Raw genomic sequence first — 23,483 nt, 5'->3', positions numbered from 1 at the left:
AAAGAATTAGAACCAACCCAAATGGCCATCAATGATAGACTGCTAAAGAAAATGTGGTACATATACACCATGGAATACTATGTAGCCATAAAAAGGAATGAGTTCGTGTCCTTTGCAGGGACATGAATGAAGCTGGAAGCCATTATTCTCAGCAAACTGATACAGGACAGAAAACCAAACACCACATGTTCCCACTCACAAGTGGGAGTTGAACAATGAGAACACATGGACACAGGGAGGGGAACAACACACACTGGGGTCCGTTAGGATGTTGGGGATGAGAGGAGGGAGAGCATTAGGACGAATAGCTAATGCATGCGGGGCTTAAAACCTAGATGATGGGTTGATAGGTGCAGCAAACCACCACGGCACTCGTATACCTATGTAACAGATCTACACATTCTGCACTTGTATCCTGGAACTTAAAGTAAAATAAAACAAAAAGCAATATAAATTACTAGGCAAATACTGTCCATTTCATCTAATGAAGAAATCAAATGACAAATATCATGTATCTGACATGCTACACAAAATATCTAGGTTCTTACATTATTTATTACTGGAAGAAACCTTGGAGATGATGGTTTCTAACTCTTTATTTAACAGATGAGGAAAACTGAGACCTGGAGAGTTTTGGTGACTTGCCTTGAGACTAGAATCCAAGCTTTGTAATTCTTAGTACAGTCTTCTTTCCATTAAATCTTATTTCCTTTTCTAAGGCATAGTGAATGCTGTGTGGCTTACAGGTTTATTTTTGGTGATGGCACTTTACCTGCTTTTCTTCTTTTAATTTTTTTGACCTCAGTAATTAGAACTGGATCAATAGTAATCCTTGGTTTATGACACACTCTCATCATTGGTCCATGTATAACCTATTTATTTGTTTATTTGCTTTCAATAATGTAATACCTAAAAATTTCAAATATTCATATTAGGTGGAGAACTTAGGAGCAAAATGAAAATGTATAATTTCCATATATGCATGGTACAAAAATAAACTCTTATATTTCGAAATTATTTTTGTGCTATAGCTATTTGTTTTTCTCCCTTGGGTTGAAGGTTATCTTCTGGATGGGTGGTTTGGCAACTGTCCTCTTCATCACGTTGAAATCACCAAACTCAAGTAGCACTTAGAAAACAAAGTAAGACAGAAAGAAATGGGAAAAGGACCAGGAAAATGTGCTTTACATTTAGCATTGTGACATATATGTCTAAAATTTTTTAGTCCTCTGCAAATTGTGTAATGTTGGGTTTGTTTATGATGCAGGTCTGAGAACCATTGGAGTTATCACCAAACTGGACCTTATGGATGAAGGAACAGATGCCAGGGATGTTCTAGAGAACAAACTGTTGCCTCTTCGCAGGGGTAATGTACTGTGGTCTATACAAGACTTTTGTTGTTGTTGTTATATGGAAGAGAAATGATTGGGAAGCCACTAGGTGGTTTGGTTTTAATGCCTTCTCAGTTGTGAGGAATGGATTTATTATTAGTTATACTTTTTATGGAATGGCTGTATGTTCTCAAATGATATATTAGAAAATAATCCAAAGGGAGAACTATTCCTTAAAATAACAGGAATAAGAAAACAGGAAAAGGAAGGAGTTTGAAGGGAGGTTATAAATATTCATCATAGGCTACATAAACTTATACTATTGTAAGCCTGGTATTTACTTGCCTGCTGTATGACAAAACTGCTAAGATACACACTCTCTTAAAATGCACACAGTTTAAGGGTGAGAGGCATTATTGTATTGATGCTAAAAAATTATCGTGAGCTCAATCAGCAGCCTGTGTTCAATACTGATGTTTCCCGTTGAGTTTTATAAAGGAACTCAGTCTTCAGGCCTAAAACTAGTTTTGCCTTTCTTAGTCTGCCTATGTGAGAGCCTTGAAATCTCCCTAGAATAAGCCACAAAAAGTGTCCCCAACTCCATAGATTTGTGTTTTGTTTCAGGTTACGTGGGGGTGGTAAACAGAAGCCAGAAGGACATAGATGGGAAGAAGGACATAAAGGCAGCCATGCTGGCAGAGAGGAAGTTTTTCCTTTCCCACCCGGCTTACAGACATATCGCTGACCGCATGGGAACCCCACACCTGCAGAAGGTCCTTAATCAGGTAAAAATGTTCTTTCAAGCAACAAGAACAATTATAAATATGTAAGTGGGTGCTGGAATTCATATTTATTATTTTTAAGTTTATTTTTTTTCCAAAACAAGACATGCAGCTTCAATGACAGGGATTTTAAAAATGAATATTAGTACCTCAGATTCACACTATTACCATTCTCAGTGAATAGAACTCACCTTCCTATTATTGCAAGAACAATTCTCAAAGCAGAAACACATACCTATTTAGGAACAGTGAACAGGGATATACATTTTAGTATATATTCATTTGTAATATGTAGTTATCTTGAGAAGTTAAATTTTTATAGCTTTGAAAAGTTGATCTCTTGGGATCTGTTTTTCAGGCACCAGTCTGTAATGGCTAGGTTACACTTTCTGTTAAATTTTTTTCATGGCTTTATTTAGAATTGATTTGTTTCTTAATTTAAAATCTTCAGAATCACAAATCCTAATTAAATAATCATTGGTTTCCACTCATCTAAGATGCTTTTCTAGATAACCCCTTTTCCCACAATAATTTAAAATTGGGACTTCTGCCTACCCCGCTCCATGCACTATGCACACACTTCTTCCATAAATCCTCAATGCTGTTACTTGTTTACAGATATTCCTTCCCCTTCTGGAGTTAAGTGTTATGACAAGCATCATTGTCATTGAATGCAGGGCCCCCTCCCTGAGTTTTGATTATATTGACTTAATGTGATTAGCAGCCTTTCTCATAAATATTCTTATAAGTTATGCTTTAACTGTTACATATGAACTTAATCAGGCAATCAATTAATCAATCAAGTAGATTTCTGATTCTTAGCTCCTGGAAAGTATCAATAGCTGTCACAATATGTGACATTATACCTGAACCATTTAGGCAAAACAACTGAGAAGAAATTTTAGAAAATAAAAAATTATGTTATAATTCCATTTTAAGAGATACAATACAGACTATTGTAAAGTTTATACTTTTTAATTAAGGATAAATATTTGGACACTAGGAAACATCACTATGATTGTATCATTTAAAAATATGAATATATTTTAGAGAAGGAGCATTGTTATGCAAGAATGCTAACACTCTACCAAATATATTTTGCACTGTCAAAATTCTCTTTAGAATACTGCTTTCACAGCTGTATTGACCTACAAAAAATACAAATAAACTGAAAAAATCTCAGAGGAAAACCACTAATATGATTAGAAGGATAAAGCTGGAAATGAGTTAGGTTTTGAATACTGGAAGAATGGAAGGAGGTGGTTGACTATTAGGTTATTACAGGTGACCCCCAAGTTATGACACAATTGGATTCTCATTGACTAAAAATTGAATGATTTTTTTTTAACTGAAGATTTCTCCTTTCCTGGATAATCACTCTCTGTTTATTGCCTCAAGAATATTTATACTATGTTTGAAACTAAGATAATTCTATGGCTATGTATGTGTACCAATACATCTGATCCTGTGGGATAATTTATATGGAAAATACTGGAAAATGACATGACATTTTTGAAAAATTGAATGAAATTTTCACTGTGGGGGGAAGGCAGAGAAAGAGGTAGCGAGTTGTATTAGATGATATTGGAGATGTAGGCAGTGGCTGAATCCTGTAATGTTTCTAGACCAAATTGAGGATTTTGGCTCTTACCTAAGACCAATGAGGAGTCATTTAAAGGTCCTGAGTAGAGGAACAACAAGATCAGATCCTTGGGTGAAAAAAGAATATGGTATTGACAAGAAGACCAAGAGTAGACCAGTTAGGAGTAAAAGTGAGAGATTATGGGAATTTGGTTGTGGTAAGGGCCAGTGGAGAGGAAAAAAAGGGGGCGGGTTTGAGAAATATTCAGGAAAATTGAGGACTAAGTGGTAGATTAGAGCTGTTGGGTGATGGGAGAGGTGGAGTCAAGGTTACATCCCAGGTTTCCAGATTCTTATGAAGTCACCAAGATGGAGAACCCTGAAGGGAAGATCAAACACTTGATTTTGGACATGTTGAGCTTGAGATATCATTGACACATCCAAGAGGATAAGTCAAGCAGCTGGTCAAATATGCACGCCACAGCAAAGATAAATCTTGTTTGGAGACAACATCTTACAGCTATAGGTATTTGGATGTTTATTGAAGCCAGGATGGAATGAGATTCCCTTAAGAGAGTACAGACAGTAAACAAAAAAGAGACCTTGGACCCAGATTTGAGGAATTTCAGTAATTACTGTTCTGGGAAAGAGAGTGAATTGTCCAAGGAAATAGAGAAGATACATCCAGAATGGATAGCAGAAAAATGAGAGGAGCTGGAGTCATGGAAGCCAGGGGAAGAAGTGTTTTAGAAAGGCACAGTATTGCTTTGCTCTGGAGATGTCTGAGAAGCAAAAGGTGGAAATCAGGTATTTTTATTATTTACCAGTTCACATGGCAATCAGTTGGTTGCTGGTTTCTTGTGGTTGCTGTTTCTGTTAGATTTGGGTCCTTGTCTCTTGTGATGTTGCTATTGGGAATGCTGTCCTCTCAGCTCTTTTGTTGCCTGCTTCATAGTTAGAACAGCAATGCATGCCAGGGTGCTAACAACAATTTATTACTGTGAGCAAGGGGGTAATACAGTTATAAACTATTGACAAATAACTCTAGATTTATTTAATAAATATATTCAGGTAACCTTAGATAAACATAAAGATGACTTAAAATGGTTTCTTCAGTCAATTGGGGTGTATTAATTCTCCTTACTTTTAATATTTTTTCTTTTTTCTGAATTTCTAGGAAGTTTATATTCTTTTTATTGATTTCAAGTTCATCACTTAGGAAGTTCAAGATTATCTGTTTTTTCTTTTAATTCAGACTTTTGTTTAACTGCATTGTAATAGAAAGGCCGTAAGACCTAAACAATCTGGGTTTTTATCTCACCTTTGTTCTTAATTAATCATGCACTCTTAGGCTTTTGGAGAAGTTTCATTGTACTGAGCTTGAGGTGCCTGCTGATCTCAGTGGAAATGCCAAGTAGATGGTTATGTCAAGCCTTCAATAGCAGAGAGAGCTTTCCCTTACTCAGTCATGGAGTTGCACTGGGGCCTAGAGATGGAAGTAGGAGTAAGTTTCTGCCTCAGCTGAAGAATATGGAGCAAATTAACAGCTGACAGGTGCCTCTGGCACCTTGGCTACCTGAGCTTCATCAGTGTGGTAAACCACTTAGTCCTGAGAACACCGGGCAGCACCTGTGACTCCTAGCTTCCTTCATTTCTATCACATTCTCACTTAAGGTTCCTTTCTACAAGGTAGGAGACCTGGTAAATCAATCCATGCTAAGGTGTTATTGGGCAGCCTCATTAGTAACATTAGCTGCATTTTAACAGGGTCTTCTGGATTTAAAGAGATAGCTCAAGTGAGTCACTCTAAATGAAGGAATTTTGAGCATCTCTGAAGTGCAGTGGAGGAGGGAGTTGGTGTTTCTTCTCCCTATCTACGTAATAGTCAATCTCAAATGCAGACATATGTTTGAAATTTTGAATTATTAGAAAAACAATGGAGGTGGATCTTTGTCTCATGAGTTAATCTTTAATCTGTGTATATGATTCAATCTTCAATCTGTGTGTATGATTTTGTTTTATTTAGCAACTTACCAACCACATTCGGGATACCCTACCAAACTTCAGGAACAAACTACAGGGACAGTTGCTCTCCATAGAACATGAAGTAGAAGCCTACAAAAATTTTAAACCAGAAGACCCAACCAGGAAGACCAAAGCATTGCTGCAGTAGGTCACCTTTCCCTTCCTTGGCTCAGCATTTTAATCTAATTTCTTTAGTTTTCTATTGCCTTAGTCTATTTGTCATGTTGCTTCTTAGGTAGCAAGTAAACTATATGAGGCTATCTATATGATACACAATAACTCTTGAATTTTTATGCTTTTTTGAACAAGAATTATTGGTATTATTCTGTTATTATCAACTTACCAGTTGAGCATCCCCATGTCCATTTAAATTGTGTTTTTAAAACTGGATTAAGTGAGTAAAACCATTAGGGATGACCCAGCGGGAATTTTTGTCCCTTGTCTTAGAAGTGGGTAAATACAGATGAAAATATCATTTGTATTTTTCAGCTGTTTCTATGGATGTCAATTGTACTTATTATCCTTTATTCCAATTATTTCATGTAACTTATTTTTGTGCATTTTTCAGTGGAATGAGAACCAAGGATTTAATTAAAAATTGCTAACAATAAGACTGTAGTTTTTTTTCCTTTTACATAATGATTTTAATGTAGTCCTTTGAAAATGCAAATGTGAAACTGCCAAGCATCTTTTCACCCCTTCATGATCTTCCCATCTTATCTCTGGGTTACTAGAGTTATCCCTGTGGTGTCTTGGGGTAGGATAGCAGAGAATTATTAGAGAATTCCTAGCTCTTTATGTCTTACACTTTCTTCTCTCCCTCAAATCCTTCTGTTGCCATCAGTTCCTTTATCCTGTGCTTCCACTTGTGTCAAGTCCCTCTCAACGGGAAGGCTCCCCTGCCCAGCACACACTGCAGGATACCCGAGGTCTGCCTCTGAAGATGATGTTTGGTACCTCTTATGGCGTGCTTTTCTCCCCAGCAGCCTGGCAATCAAAGCATCCTTCAACTGGCATTTAAAGTGCACACTATAATTTCTTTCTTTGTGAGGAGATTCCCAAATGCTCAAATATTTAAATACAATATTAATTGCTTCATCCTATATTTCCTCATTAAAAATATTACACAAAGGAAAGAGTTTTTTTTTTTTTTCAGATATAACTCTTTCCTAATTTATTCTTTCTTTTCATTCTTGGGTTTTGTTGAGCTCTTGCAAAAACTCTTCAAGTTACAGAGAAAGCTATTTCTGTTTAGGCCCTAGGTCGTTATCTTAATATCCAACTAAAACTATTGTGCTTGCAAATACTGGGTCTTGCCTCTGTGACTTTATTGGACTCAGATTACAGAACTTTTCACAGCTGGATTCTTGATTTGCAGAGGGCTGATTCAGCTCCTTCTTTATGGCCCTATTCTTTCTGACCTATTTCTTTTCTCTCTTCTATCCTTCCCTCCTGCCTTCCTTTCTCTGTTCTTCCTCCTTCCTCTAATCTCTTCATGCACTCAGTGTCTGGTTCTGTGAAATGAACGATAAGATAATAAGATTCTTGCTCTCAAGAAGTCCCAGTAGAGTAGGGAAAAACAGACATAAAAGTTAACCCAATTTAACACAATTAATTGTGTTAAAGCTAATAAATGCTGTGTTTCTGTAAGTGTAAAATCCTAAGGGAGCCCAGGTGAGGAAGCAGTTAAATGTGAGGAAGGATGTGAATTTGCAGAGAAAACAGAGGCCCTGAGGTAGGAGAAGACCTTGTCATGTGGAAGGAGGAGGGCAAGAGAATCATGAGAACTTTGGTAACATTTGTTCTAGGATTAGTAAATGGGCCAGGTGGCTGAAGTATATATAGGGTTTAGGGGAAGGAGCAGCTAGAGGTACACTTTCTGAAAAATTTTTTATGTCTCAGTGTGTATGTCATACCTCTCCGGGTGTTTTTAAAAAATGAAATTAGCATATACATGAACATAACTAAATCCAATTACAGTCTAGCTTCTTTGGCCTAAATAATTTTCAGTTACTTTTCATTCATCCATGATTTTGATGGAAGGGAATGAAAAGATACAAGTTTTAGATAGTTTGAATTTTTTTCCTTTTAGATTTTGAATTTGAAATTAGTTCCAGTATGTTTAAATTAGAGTTTCTAAACCTGGTAATCACAAATGAAAATAGTTGTTGTTTTTTTTCCTCTTTCTTTCTTTTCTTTTCTTTCTTTCTTTCTTTCTTTCTTTCTTTCTTTCTTTCTTTCTTTCTTTCTTTCTTTCTTCTTTCTTTTTTTTTTTTTTAACAGCCAGTGTAAGGTAATTCATTCTTTCATGGGACAAATATTTATTAAATCTCCCAATTATGTTGAGCAGGGAAAGGTAAAGAAAACACACAGTCCTTGCCCTTAGGAGAGTGACTAATAGACATGGCAATGTTAATGTACTGTGCCAAGTGCTCTACAGGAAACACGCTGAAGATGCAGAGGAGGGGCGATGAGAAGTGGTGCTGGATAGAGTCATGGATCATGAAAAGTTTCTGGGAAGAACCAATGCTTGAGCTGAGTCTTAAAGAACATGTAAAAATTAGTCAGGCAAAGCAGCAAGGGACAGAAAGAATGGTGCTCTGAGCAGAAAGAAAAGTGTAAAAGCGCAGGGACATGGTGTATTTGGGGAATTGCAATGGCTTTCTTATGGCTGGCTGGAAGGTGATTGGGATGAGTGGTAAGAGATGGGGCTGAAGAGGCAGCCAAGGCCAGACCATAAAATATTGGGAGATGGGCTAAAGAGTTTTGATTGTGTTATCAAATTGTGGGGATCCATTGAAAAACAAGGCTAGAGCTAGATTAGAGGGGTCACAAATCTGTGTTATTCTGATAGGGTGAGGTCTGACTTTGACAAAGATAAACTCGAAAGCAGGATGATCATTTAGAGGAGCCTTCAGTGATGCTGGGAGGCATTGCTGCGAGCTGAACCAAGGCAGTGTCAGTAGGTGTGAGGAGGAAGAGCTCAACCAGCTGAGCTGTAATGGAGGAGAAGTTACCTACAACTGGTGGCTCCCTGCAACTGTTGGGTGAGGGAAAGGGAGGTATGCTGGATGCCCCAGATTCCCTGCCTGGGGTGGGTGGTATCATCCACCAGGAGGAGAGATTTGGGAATGCAGGAGGATCAGCAGGTTTGGGAGTGAAAGAAATTGAGAGGTTGTTTTAGGTGTGTTGAGTTCAAGGCAGCTAAGAGGAAATAAACATCCAGTACAGTTGAGCATATGGGCCACTCACTCTTCTGAGAGTTATGGGCTAAAGCGGAAGGTGTGGAGAAACTATTTCTCAATAACCCTTGAAACTATGGCAACATTGAGATCACCTAGGGATGAATGTGAGGAGAGACTGAGGCTGTGACATTGGGGGAGTAATAGAGCTGGAGCATTTGAGACACTAGGTGGTTGTGATGTCATAGGAGTTCAGGTCTATTTAACTATTCTACATAAAGTTTAATTGATTAACTCTCTATTTCAAGTATTCTTTAAATACCATTTTATGACTGCAATCAAATGAACAGAATGCATTGAAAGACAACTATATTTAAATATTTATTCTAATTAAGTGTCTAAAATCTTAATGATGTGTATTTCATATAATCACACTGTGAGTGCTACATAGAGTGCAATGTTAACTCTGCCAGTAGGTGCCACTAAGAGCACCTGGAAAAGGATTCTAACAAATAATCATAGGAAAAGAAAATGAAGAGTGCAAAGGCTTGTAACTTTGACTTGAATCTATTTCTCTTTAACAATTACAGGATGGTTCAGCAATTTGCTGTGGACTTTGAGAAGAGAATTGAAGGGTCAGGGGATCAAGTAGATACCCTGGAACTCTCAGGTGGTGCTAAAATCAATCGTATTTTTCATGAACGCTTTCCTTTTGAGATAGTAAAGGTTTGTGTCAAACGTTATTTTTTTCCTTAGCTTCACTTCACTTCCATATTCTGTTTTATACAACTTGATACAATATTGTGTGAGTGGTATAGAACTAACATAGTTCTTTGAACAAAACCTCCATATTCAGGTAATGAAATTCAGGAGAGAAATATGTTCTTACTGATGATTCTGATTTTATTTAATGAGATTTAACTACATTTCAAACACAAATACTAATTGAGTTTCCTATGTTTGTTGTCTAATTAATTTAAAAATATTTCTTAAGCGTGTACTATGCACCAAATTTCTAGGTGCCAGTGATTAAGACAGAGAAGACCCTTGCTTGTCTAGTGGGGAAAGACAGAAAATTAACAAATAGACAAATACGAAAGTTTCAAATGTTTTTATGTAAAATGATATGAGAGAGGGGACGGATGAGCCACTTTTAATGGAATAATCAGGCAAATTCTGTCTGAGCAGAGGACAGTTAGACTGTGCCCAGACTGGCATGAAGAGGTCAGCTGGGTAAAGAACTGGGGGAAAGGGATGGTTCAAGGCACAAGTAGCAACCTCGGGTAAGGCACTAAAGTATGACAGGTGAAGAACAGATGTGGCTGATGAAGGAGAGGGCATGAATGAATTCAGAGAGGGAGTAAGTGTCCAGTTCACACAAAGCTTTCTAGGTTGAGGTAAAGTCTTTATGCTTAACAATGGGAAGTTACAGGAGGGTTTTAAGCAGTAATGTGACTTGATTTGTTGATGTTTTTAGAAGAATAGTATACCTGCTGGATTGTAAAGAGCTAAGAGAGTGAGGAGAACAGTAGACCAGACCCAGGGGTGGATTCATTTTCTGTGGAGTCTAAAGCTTCTACAATTTTAAATTGAAGAAGAATACAAAATTATAAACACACAGGCACAGGGTCTTGGAAGAGGCTTGTGCAGGGGGGAAACGCTGAGAATTAAACTTCTTTAGCTTTCCAATAAAAGTGCCCCAGCAAGAAAGGATAGAGAGATGGGTGGCTTTGGGGTTTTGGAGATAAAGTTGCTAGGGCTTCGATTGAAATGGGGGAATGGAAGAAAAAGAAGTTTTGAGATGAATTCCAAGGTTTTGGCTTTCACAGCTGAGTGAGTGGTAGTGCCTATCAGATGAGGGAAATAGAGGAAAAGCTCTGTTTGTATGGAGAAGTGAATTAGGAGTTCTGTTTTGGATGTGCTAAGTGTAAAATGCCCAATAGGCAGTTGAGTAGTTTTAGGGACCATGCTACTTGTCTCAAACAGAGGCGAGTGCTTATGTCTTTGTGTGGGAGGCAAATGGGTAAATAGATAATTTCATTAAAATGTGCTAAGTAAAGTGATAAACTTCAGCAAAGGGTGCTATGGAAACACAGCCCACAGACATGAATCCCAGCTCAAGTGTGTAAGGGAACCAGCCTTCTGAGCTGAGTTTGGAAGTATGAGCAGCTAGTTAAGCAGGAAGAGGTAGGTTACAGGAGGAGGTGATCCAGACAGGAGAGGAATGATAAAGGCCCTGAGCTATGAAGCCATCGGTTGTGGGTAGAAACCTAGAGCAATTCATCATTCTAGGGCATAAACTGTGAGGGGGGGAAATGGACAGACAATGAAGCTAGAGAGGCCAAATCTCAGAAGTCAGGACTGAACTCAATGTTCTTCGGCTATCCCTTTGCGGTCTAAGCTCTGTGACACTTTGATCCTACTTCCAAGTAGATTTATGGTACCTAGCACTTCTGAGAAATATTTGTATAGTAATCTGTCCTGTGTTGTCTTTTTAAAATATTACTAATCTTCTTTTACAAAGAGGCCTTTAACTCAAATGTTTTAAGTGGCCAGGGACAAAAGACAGCCATTGTTAATTTCAGGACATCTGTACTGCTACTGCACATCAGGTGATACTCTCATTTATGTGTTCTTCTGTGCCCTCAAATTTACCATATTCAGCAAAAGAATGAAGAATTATACATTTCAAATGAATGGCTAGATTTATGTCCAGAAGGCATCCTTATGCATAGCACTCCATATCTATAACAGAGTTAAAATCCACTGCCCCCAAACTCCCCAAAACCCCTAGTGTTCTATGTTGCCTTGAACTTTATATAAACAGATGTTTTGACCATCTGGGTTTAGGTTAGGAAAGACATGAGTATCCACTTATTAATAATGAAGTCAAGTTATTCTCATTCTGTAATGTTCAACAATATTATTCAAAGGAATTAAGTGTCATAACCGTGGCTCATTTTGCATCTGCAGATGGAGTTCAATGAGAAAGAATTGCGAAGAGAAATAAGCTATGCAATCAAAAACATACATGGTATCAGGCAAGTGATTCACATTTTTCTTGTCATCTGCTCAAGCTACCAAAATAAAATTCATGTTTATAAATGGCTAGGAAACTCGTCTTTTCATCATTGAACAGGGTAGAATACAGAAGTGGGAGAAAGAAACAGGAAATCCTACTTTGGGGTTTAATGGTAACTTCCTGTATTGCTATAGTCAGTTTTTTCCAAGTGAAAAAGCAAAAACATTTTCTGCACTTCCAACCTGTACTCTGCACAATAGGGGATTTGCAGATTAGCAAGACCTCATTCTCCAGAGCCTTCATTTTTCATGAGGGAGGCCAGACATGCTCATAATTAATCATTACTTACACCGGAGAAGGGACAGATTAATTTTGACTAGTGTTGTGGAGCAAGATTGGGAAAGATTAATGGAGGTAGTTACTTTCAAGTTTATCCTTGCCTGTGGAGAGGATGATTTCAACAGTCCAGGAGGTGTTGTGTGTGCATGTGTGCTTATGCATGTGGGGGCATGTATATGAAGTGCGTGGCAGTGTGATGAGACAGGAGAGGATGAAAGGATGGAATGGAGGTTGTTGAGGCTGGAGGATAAAAAAAAGGGCTTTCCGGTGGAAGGGGTGGGATGACCAAAGGCAAAGAGGTGAGAGGGCACAGCATGTATCCATGGAGCCAAGAGTCATGCATATGCATTGGGACTGGCTTGAGGAATGCAGTCAGGAGAGCAGAGGGACCTGAGCTGGATGGGGTTGGGGGTGGAGTGGAACTTGTGTCTGAATTTCCCCTTGTTTAAAGTGAGATTATTCTAAATTACCTTCTATATTAGTCTGTTTGGACTGCTGTAACAAATGACCACAGACTGAGTGGCTTATAAACAACAGAAATTTATTTCTGACAGTTCTGGAGTTTGAAAATCCTAGGTCAGGGTGTGAGCATGGTCGGGTTCTGGTGAGAACCCTTTTCCGGCCTACACAGTGCTATCTTCTCATTCTGTTCTCATGTGGCAGAGAGAAAGCTAGTTAGCTCTCTGGCCTCTTCTTATAAGGGCATTAATCCCATTAATGAGGGTTCTGCCCTCATGATGTAATTACCTCTCAAAGGCCCCACCTCCTACTACCATCACATTGAAGGGTATGGTTTCAACATAGGAAGTTTTAGGGGAACACAAACATACAGTTCATAACAATTTCTTTAAAGAACTATGATAACAACAAATGATTTTAAAGCACATATTTCTTCATTTCATGTACAGAAGGCTAAACATAACTTAATGAGCATATGTTGAATTGCAGTGTCCTTAATTCAAGGGAATAAAACTTGAGTTGCCTAGTACATAGATTGCCTCATATGAAGGAGGTGGCCCCTGCCTGTTGTCATTTGTGGTTCAGCCTCTGCCAAAAGACCAAGTTGAGACTATGCTGGGAACAGACCCTGAGAAGGCAAAGCTTGACACTGAGTTTGCATGTGATGGGTGATTTTACAAAGGAGTTATGATGCTTGAGTTATTTATTGTTTTAAAATTTAGACAATCTGCTCCACAAATCTCAAATAGTATGGGCAGATATGAGTTTACAAAGTGAAGATGAGAAAACATCTATAACCAAATCTAATGTTTTTTCTTTTACCATCGATAGGATTTCTAAGCTCCCTATTCTATTTCTTCTCCACCAAATCCAGAATACATTTGGTGTAGAAACTGTTTTGCATTTTAGCTGGACAGATCTGGTATTTGGACATGTTTATCTGATAAATGCAGTGGAACCAAATTACATTTTTTGGGGTCATACAGTATTTGAACTCAGCCAAATACAGTATTTTTACTTCACTTGTAAAACTCGTTACCATATACGGCTTTTGTCAAATATAACTGCAAAATCTCAGTAATTCAGAATTGTCGATTTCTGATTTATATGCCTACCAACAGGAGATTGTTGGTGGTTATTGTAAATTTGCCTGTAAGATGATAAGAAATGCACAATGTCCTGAGCATAAGACATACTCATGGTATGCTTATTTAGGCCTTTAAATATATACTTGGTTTGACAATTTTTTTTCCCATTTGATTCCATTGGCTATTTGAATAGTAGAAGCCCTCTTTGCCCATGAAGGACTTGATGGAAGAGATGCTTTGTTTTTCTTCATTGTTTTGTTAACACTGAACACTGACTATGAGCAAAGGAGGGAGACAGTCCTTATGGAGCAAATCAAGATAAATAGGGTAACAACTCTCCCTACTCTGTATCCTGCAATGTGAAATAGAATGCTAGCCTTCCAAGAAGGAAGGTCTCAGCAGCAAGACTGGGGAAAGACTGGAACTATAAGTGCTTGCTTTGCATCTGGGCTTTAAAGCACAGGTGGGATTTGAATAGGCCAAAATTGTTAAGAGGGTAAAATGAGCATCATAGACAAAGGCAAAGACATACCATATAAGCAAAGGCAAATTGACTGAAGCATAGGGTACGTGAAAGGCGAGGAGAAAAATAACTGTGAAGAAAGATTAGAGTCAAACATTGGAAAAATTTTAATATTGTACTAAACAGTTTGGATTTGATTCTGTACCTCGTTCAGAGAAATTACCATTATAATATAGTATGATTACTACAGTTAGAAATAGAGGTGAGCATGGGGTGCTAAGCAAATGGTAAGAAGGGGTGTCAAGTCAAGATGGTATAAGGGAAGTGTTGAAAAGATTTTCCAAAAAAGGTACCATAGAATTCAGTTGCAGGAAGAGAAGTTAACTAAATAAGAATAGGTGATGAGGGGAGGGAAGAGGGCCTAGGAGTGGGGAGGATCCAGTGCCAAAGCCTGGAACCTGCCAGCCTTCAGTCATGGCCAAGGTTCAGAGTTCAAAGGCCCCTGTTATTGTAGCTTCTCTCTACTGACCTTTTGTTTAAATTTGAGTAATCATTTTTCACTTTTTATGAAACACATATACACATGCACATGTATATATCTGCTTTCCTGAGCTCCTGTTCAGCATGAGAAAAGCATTATTATAACACCAGTTTGAATTAATTAGAGCCTAAAGGAAGACACTTGTTATTTTGGTTATCATTTGTTATTTTTGTAAATTCATTATTTAGGCATCTTGAAATATTAAAATTAATTCATAACTCCCCTTACTGTCTTATACTCCCAGTACCCCAGGACCTCAGATTGGGAACTATCAGGCTCACAGTAACATAGCTGTCCTGGAATGGATAAATTGTATAATCTAGAAACTCTACTATTTTAGTGTATAAAAAGTGAAGCTCACTTGCTGTTCCACAAAGGGCAAGGAATTGATTTTGGAATCTTTTAGAAATAGGAATCTAAATTGAGAACACCATTTCTATTGTAGCATTTCTTTTTATTGCTGTGAAACAGTGAGGTAAGACAAATTACAGTTAAATATTAGTTAAAGGTCACATGATGTGCCATATAAACATTTTGGGCACTATGTAACTTTTAAACTTGGTCTATTACATGCTTAATTTAAATGGAATGTTAATTTAAACATTTTTCAAAAGATTTTTGAATATTACTCAATTAAAAAAATCTCATGGGCTGCTTGCTTTCTTACCTTCAGGACAGGGTTGTTTACTCCAGACATGGCATTTGAAGCGATAGTCAAGAAACAGATTGTAAAGTTGAAAGGGCCTTCCTTGAAGAGTGTGGATCTGGTAATACAAGAATTAATCAACACTGTGAAGAAGTGTACCAAAAAAGTAAGTTTGAATTATTTAACTTTCCAGTACGTGATTTTGGTTTATCAACATTCTCTATCTCATTGCACGATTCTCTTTCCCTGACCCTCGCTTTGTTATAGATGTTGTGTGTTTACCTACAGGGAAGGGTTGTGGAAAGTACTGAGTGGGAATTGCTTTCATGAAGGGCAGACATACTGTCTTCTATCATTCCTAATACGGTGGTTTAGAAAGAGTATATTTCTTTGGCTGATTTTCCCCATGTTGTCTTAAACAAATAAACATTACTTCCGAACTATTAGGCAAATGCCCTAAGCTTATTTTTCCGGTGGTGCATGGATGAGGGTAATTGTTAGAGAAGGAAATCATTGACAGTATGTATAATAATAAGAAAATTCTTCTAAATTGCAAATATGTATTCTACTTGAGCCTGGCTGTTCTGGGAAGGGGCAGTGTAGTGTAGTGGATAAGAACCCAGCCTTGGGGTTTCAATGACCTAGACTGAAATCCTGGCTCTGATACTTTCTGTGTGACCTTGGGCTTAACCTCTCTAGTCTTGTTAATTTATCTGTGAAATGAGGATGATGATGATAATAGTAATACCACCTTAGTGAGGATTAAACAAGATGATGCCTGAAACCTATGGGACATCTAACACACTGATTAACCATAATTTAAGTGCTCAGTAAATGGTGGCTGATCCATAAATTGCCATTTTAGCAGCAGTCAGCATTCTCTACCCTGAATATCTATTAAATCTATGCTGTAGAGTGCTGGGTCAAGACTTCCCAAGTAGGGGGACTCCTCACTGAGGAATATGGAGAATGTGTGCTGAATTCCTCGGTTCATGAAAAGAATATCTTGTATTGAAAAACAAAAAAAGAGAATTAGTGATGGTATTTACAGTAGGGTAGGTCTAGCCCCCTGACAGTTAACACTCGTGCTTTTAATATTTCTTCAACCTATGGATAATTCTGTTTTTGTTAGCTTTGTTATCCTTCCCTTTATAGATGGTTACTAGCAGTTACCTTTCTGAAAAACCAGTGGGAAGAAAGAGAGAGAATGAGAGAGACAGAGAATGAGAATGAATATGAATATTAGTTCCCAGTTACCTGACAGAAAGGCTCAGGTAAAGAACAGATGTACATAGTAGAAGAGGCAAATGGGCCGAATTCCTTGATGTGAAGGCTAAAAGAAAAGCAGTAAATGGAACTAGCTTAAGACCCAGAGGTGACTGGGAGGTTCAGACCCCTTCTCTAGAGCTCCTACTGCTCTTCCACCTCATTTCCTAAACTCCTGGTTTCTCTTCTCCAAAACAAGAAAGAGCCACAGGCGTTAAGGGACTGAGGGACAGAAAGAAGAATGCCCATGGAGTTGAAGAAATCAATCTTTCTACCATCTCACCAATTGGAAACTTGAAGTCAGTTATTAACACTCCTCATCCCTGCTGCCCTCATCTACTCTTCAGAATGCAACCTGTCGTGTCCCTTGTACATTTAAAACTTTCTTAATTGATCTCTCTACTGACCTTCAAGATTAACTGATACTGAGTTTCCTACTAACCCTAAGGATTGCCACTCTCAGCACACAGATGTGTTTAGCCAGAGGCTTCTCTTTAGGTTGTCCATGTCTCTTACTCCCACCAATTAACCTGTCTTCTTTACAAGGGACAGTTGTGCTGTGTTTGTTCCCAAGCCCATTTAGCCAGTTGCACTTATTTTAATGATATGCTTTAAATAAAGAGAGTAATTAAACTAACCCAGTGCAAAAAAGACTTTGAGTTTTGTTTCTATGAAAACTAAACTGAATGCTGAGAGAAGACTTGATAAATGTTAGCTACAAAAGCTTTGCTATTGACTAGGTGTAGGCAGGGTAATGGCAAAAGAATGTGTGTGTGTGAGGAAGGGATTATAAAAATCTGGATAGGTTTGGCATTCAAATTATTTCATAAGTATCTTCAGGTTCTCCCTCCACTGTAAAGAAAGTAAAACTGGAAATCATAAATGAAGGATGTGGTTTATGTAAGACAGAAGATGCATAACTCCAATCAGCAGATCCATATGCAGAGAACAGGCCTTGGCCTTACATCAAAAGATTGGCACATGTGTGGACATTTATGTTTTAAGTTATATAAAGTGTTTATGGTATGCATGAATCTTTTTTTTTTTATCATTTCCCATTTTATCCAACCTACTGGAAAGCCAACAGTCAGTTCTGATGGCATGGGATGAGACAGCTTGTTCCCAGACACTTTTTGGCTTCTATTCTTGCTCTCTACCCTTTCCATTATGCTCCTTGGATTGGTCTTCTATATATTTTTACTATCTTCTCAAAACATTTTATAGTTTGCCTTAGATAAACATAAAATCTAGCTTTTCCCCTGAGGTTACTGTTTACCCTTTAGCTTTCTTCAGTGAAGGATATTTATTCCAGCCCAAACTGGAAAAATCTGAGGGCCTTTATTGGGTATGACATTTGCCATTTCTCCTTTTGTGGCTTCCAAAGATTATTCCTTCACCTTCTCATAGTCTTCCATTAAGGCCCAGGTGGTGCCAGCTGTACCTGTTCCTTATATTCACTGTCACCACCAAGTTCCAGGTCACTCCCTTGCATTCATCAGGATGTTTAGAACCTAGCTTACATTTTTCCTCTCCATCCCCAATTCACCTTCAACTTGGAAGTGTTCAGTGTCCATGTAGATATCATGTCCAATGCCTAAAAGCTACTTTTCTTTGAGATCTTTGCTCTCCATTCAGTCCACTCTAGCATCATAGTTTCATGACTTCTGGCTCTTGTTGTCATCAAAAAATGTTTTACTAGGAAATTGTAAACTTAAAGGGCCTGCAAAATGCTGATCACCCCCTTCGTCCTCTTTAGATTTTAAGCCAATTGGGAAATTAATAGAAAAGCTCTATTTTGAAGGTTTGAAATTTAGTGTCCACTTCACTGCTGACAGATCTAGGTTGGAAAATGTGTCTGGGCCTTGCTGCTAAAGTGGGAGCCTCCTGTTATTTCCCCTTCCAGCATTAAACCTTAGAGCCCATAAGGTGTATGGGTGAGCAGATGTACATCCATCATTAGTTTTTTTATCTATTACTTCAGTTCCACTTGGATTAACTTTGTCACCTGTTGAAACTCCAGGACTGCTAAAATTTACTGCTTATCTTTATTTTCCTTTCCCCAGGCTTCTGAAGAGCTTGGAGATAATTGTCTATTTGTGTGAACTGGTGCCACAATATATTCGTGGTCTTCTTCTTAGTCCAATTTCAACTGCTGCCCAGTAGTGCTTTGGTGTCTTAGTAATTAGTAGCCTCCTGTGTTCTCTATGATAATGAGGTTAAACTTTTAGCACTCTCTTCAAGCCACCTGACTCATCACTTTCATCCTCACTTTCAATGAAGATTTTGCAGAAAAAATAGGGGCCATAAATGGGCACTATGAAACATTGATTCTTGTCTTCTATCCCTCAAACTTACCTGTATTCAAAACCATACCCCCTTCTTATCCTTGTCTCTGTTGAGATAGTATTCCTGATCAAGGGGGTGGGGGGGTGGTTTCCTATCTGTACTCTCACCTCCTTAGAGGATGTACTCTTTTTAGCCTTTTATTTCCTGAATCATCATCTTCTCCATCACATTTTAAAAAATCAACATATAAATATATCTATGTCTGTCCTAATTTAAAAAGAAACAAGGACAAACACTCGTCTGCTGCCCTATTTTTCTCCTCTCGTGGTCAGCCTTCTTGGGAAAAAAGTAATTTATGCTTTGCATCTTTACTGTCTCATCTCCAGTTAATTCCTCAACTGAAATTTGGATTCTACCCCACTATTCTATAGAGTTAATTATTGCAAAGATCAGTGAGAGTCCTGACTGCCAAGCCTAAAGGACACTCTTATTCCTGAGACTATATTCCACTCTCTTTGTAAAGCTGGCACTCCTCTCTCATGGGTTCTCTTCCCTCTTTCTTTTTATTCCTTCTCTACCTCCTTTGAGCATTCGTCTATTTTTGCTTGCCTCTAAACACTGGGATCCCACAGAGCTTACTCCTGGTTTTATTCTCTTCTTACTATATTTTCTGCTCGACAGATCATGTCTGTGATAGTTCAACTACCACTTAAAATATTGGTGATTCCCAAATCTGTACCTCTAGCTCAAGCCTCTTTATGGAAACTGTCTACAGACTACTGCAACTATTCTCTTTTCTTACTTAAAGCCCTGAACATTACTTTTAAGCCTGAATTATTCCAGTGGCCCCCTAACTGATCTATTTCTAGCCTGGTCACCCTCAAATTCATCTTTGCCATTGCTGTCAAAGTGATTTTTCTAAAATACAGGTATGCCTGTTGCCTATATCTTCAAAATTATTCAATGACTCCTCAGAGCCTTGAGAATAAAGTTCAGATCATTTAGGGTTGTATTTAGGTTCCCCGTCTGATCTCTGAATACTTCTCCAGCTATATCTTTTGTCCCACCGCTTGCTTCAGCCATTCTAGATGATTTGCACTATCCTCAAAGATTTTTCATGCCTTTGACATTTGCATAAGTGATTGTTTTTGTCTAGAATGTCTCATTTTCCCTCCTGTGTTTACCTGCCATCCCCTCTCATTTTTAGGGAGGCAGCTCAATCATCCTATTTTCCTTAAAATCTTCCTAAAGCGCCTCTGTGAGTCCCTTCCTAGTCTCTCTCCCTACTCCCTTTTTAGTGCTTCTGTTGATACCTATGTGTATTTATATCATAGCATTTATGATACTGCCTTGAGATTTATTTGTATTTATTTGTTTACATATCTCCTCTTGTTGATTATAAGCTCCTTTGAAAAAAAGGCACTGTGTTTTTTATCTTCTCTCTAGCCTGTAACACAGTGACCAACTCCACATAGGGGCATTTTATAAATATTTACTAACAATTTAGATGTTCTAAAGTTATCCAGTGGTCAAAAATATATATACTTGGTTTTAAAATAGTATTTTAGCCATTCCTTTTAAAATGATAAAATTTAGGCAGGTTTTCTTTCAAACATCTATTCTTTTCCTTATGCTGCATTTTGATGTTTTTCATTTTTGGCCTTATTAGGTATACTTTCAATATCTTTTATTTAAAAACTGGTCTAATTAAAGTATTTTGCAAATCAAAATAATCCTAATTAGAATTGAGTCTGCTGGGACTTTATTACTTGCCTTGTTTTGAACATGAGCCATAGATAAGGTGACTATGTAATTTATTGTTCAGTGCAGGACATTTTTGAGACTTAAAGGGGTGGCTATGAATACTTTCACTGGAGTAATAGGAGTAAACAAAGACTGCCCAAGGCAATGTGAAAATAAGTAATTCCAGCTATATGTAATTATATATATATATATTTCTGTTATAGCATATATACATATATAAACATAAAATACACTTTTCATTTACAACTCCTCATGTGATGCCTCATGTGTAAAAACCTTAAATGCTTTTTTCTTAAGCTGCATAAATAAACATCAGTGAAAAACATATGGGATGTATGCGTGTTCAAACAACAAAACACAAAGCTAGACTCCTAACCTGGGGAAATGCATTTCTTCCCAGATACTTTCTCACTGTTGTCTCTGGGGCACTGGAGTATAAGACAGGAACATTAGAGCTTTATGAGCTATTTGGCTGCATGCCAGGGACATCTCAACTCTGAAATTATTTTGGTGGGCATCTCTTTTCAGCTGCTTTTCTTTACCTCCTCTTCTCCAGTGCATCATCACAGGGTGCTGAAGGTCTTTTCAGGAAGCACTGAGAGGAACATCTTGTTTTTTTTTAACCACAGTTTAGCAACTGTGCCATTTACTGGCCTCTTGGGAACCGACATTCTTGGATCATTGTTATACTAATTAATTGATTTTTTTCCTGTTTAGAAAAAAAACAGTTTTGCAAGGGGGGAAAAAATACCTTAGTCAGCTATTAGAAATACAGGGAAAGGGCCAGGCGTGGTGGCTCATGCCTGTAGTCCCATTGCTTTGGGAGGCCGAGGCAGATGGATCACCTGAGATCAGGAGTTTGAGACCACCCTGGCCAACATGGTAAAACCCCATCTCTACTAAAAATACAAAACTTAGCCAAGCGTGGTGGGGGGGTGCCTATAATCTCAGCTATTCGGGAGGCTGAGGCAGGAGAATTGCTGGAACCTAGGAGGCGGCAGTTGCAGTGAGCTGAGATGGTACCATTGCATTCCAGCCCAGGCAACAACAGTGAGACTCCATTTCTCACCCCCCCAAAAAGAAAAAGAAATAGAGGGAAAGATTTTCCATTAAGAAGTGCTGTTAGAAGAAATGCCAAATTTTTTTTGGCTTATTAGGTAAGTAAATATCTAGCTCTGAATACATATAACTAAACAAGTGAATCCAAGTCCTTACCATGGTTTACAAGGCCCTACACAATCTTGCCCCCCCGCTTTTCATCTCTAAACTCAAAACTCATCTCCTCCCCTTTCTCTCTTCCTCTCGGTCCACCCCAGCTGCACTGGATTCCTTGTTTATTTAGCAGGCCAAGGAAACATGTCTATAGAGCCTTTGTACTTCTCATTCTTAATATGGGAAATGATCTGCCCCAAGATATCTGCATGGATCATACCATTGCTTCTTTCAGGCCTCTGCTATTCAAATGCCCCATAAAGCAGAGTCTTTCTCTGACTTTTCTATTTTCAGTTGCATAGCCCTCCCCCAAATACACACACACACACACACCACACATGCACCACATCGTTCATCTACTTACCAAACTTTATTTTTCTTTGCAGTATATATTACTATTAATATATTAATTATATTATTTATGTCTGCTGTTGTTGTGTTGTTATAAGATAATTAAGGGACCTTGAGAATACAAGTTCCATGAGAATAAGAACTTGGCTTATTAAGCTCATCGCTCTATTTGCCACCCCAAAACAGCCTGGTTTTCAACAATAATTATTGAATGAATAATTAAAAAATGAATTATGTCTCATTGATTCAGCAGGTGACGGTCAGTTTGGCTGAAGTAGGATGAAGGAAAATGGCTTCAAAGCATCATACTATTTAGGACTTTCTTTTAGGTTTATACAGATGTGCTATGGTTTTTACGCTGTGTGAAAATACTTGCATTTCGCCTCCTCTAATGGTTGCCATCCAGTCAAACTCTGTGCTGTGCTTTGCGTATAATACATGTCTAATATAATAGGCTTTAGTGTCCACGCTTCAAATCAGACTGGTTATTAAAGTCTGAAACTTTTGTTGGGTATTATAGGAAATTCAGGCCTGGGACTCGGTTTTAATGGGATAGAATCTCACCTTTTAATCTTACAACTGATTAAAGGATTTGTAATCTTTATAATTGGTTCTTAATTTATAATTTACCATGGTCCCTGATTTTCCTCCCACTTTCTGTTTTGAAGTTTTTTTCCATTTTAACTGCTCATTAATGTGTCTACCAGAGATAAACTTGGGAAGAGAGAGATGCAAATCTGGTTATGATCTTCAGGTGTTGTTTTGCCACCATGTCAACCCACCCTGACTTCCTTTTTGGATGTTTTCTGAATTACTTAAGTTAAGAGGCTCTTCTGACTACTCTGCAGCACCCAAGTTTTATTCACTCAAGGTTGGACTTTTTGTTTTTGTTTTTCTACTCTCCTTGTTTCTTAGGTGAGGACTTTTTTGTTTTTATTCCTTAGCATTTCATAAATAAATTCTCTTCATTTCTCTGTTTAAAAATTTTTCCATCTTATACCTCACCACTTCTCCTGCTATTTGTGGAAAATATTTGAGGTTTCTGGATTAAGGATTTGCCCACCTGGAGAAGGAGGGCTAACACTAGCCCATTTGGTCCCAGTTCGCCTAGTTGGGATCTGGCACTCCTTTCCCCTTCCTGCCAA

The 23,483-nt window shown here is 38.0% G+C and overlaps 1 protein-coding gene across 10 annotated transcripts in view; it reads left to right on the top strand.

Annotated features, from left to right (window-relative positions):
- DNM3 (dynamin 3) overlaps positions 1-23,483 on the top strand; it is a 604,830-nt gene that overhangs the window by 202,030 nt on the left and 379,317 nt on the right. For all 10 annotated transcript variants that reach the window (XM_032160976.2, XM_032160975.2, XM_032160971.2 and 7 more), the window contains exons 5-10: positions 1,268-1,366; positions 1,956-2,116; positions 5,721-5,863; positions 9,492-9,627; positions 11,875-11,942; positions 15,487-15,625. In XM_032160976.2, coding sequence (XP_032016867.1) covers positions 1,268-1,366; positions 1,956-2,116; positions 5,721-5,863; positions 9,492-9,627; positions 11,875-11,942; positions 15,487-15,625 — 746 coding nt within the window. The remainder of the gene's footprint in view (positions 1-1,267; positions 1,367-1,955; positions 2,117-5,720; positions 5,864-9,491; positions 9,628-11,874; positions 11,943-15,486; positions 15,626-23,483) is intronic.

This window comes from Hylobates moloch, unplaced genomic scaffold (assembly GCF_009828535.3).
Source record: "Hylobates moloch isolate HMO894 unplaced genomic scaffold, HMol_V3 SCAFFOLD_8, whole genome shotgun sequence".
In the NCBI taxonomy this organism is placed as follows: domain Eukaryota; kingdom Metazoa; phylum Chordata; class Mammalia; order Primates; family Hylobatidae; genus Hylobates; species Hylobates moloch.
The sequence above is the reverse complement of the archived record's forward strand: the minus strand, read 5'-3'. Positions and strand labels throughout refer to the sequence as shown.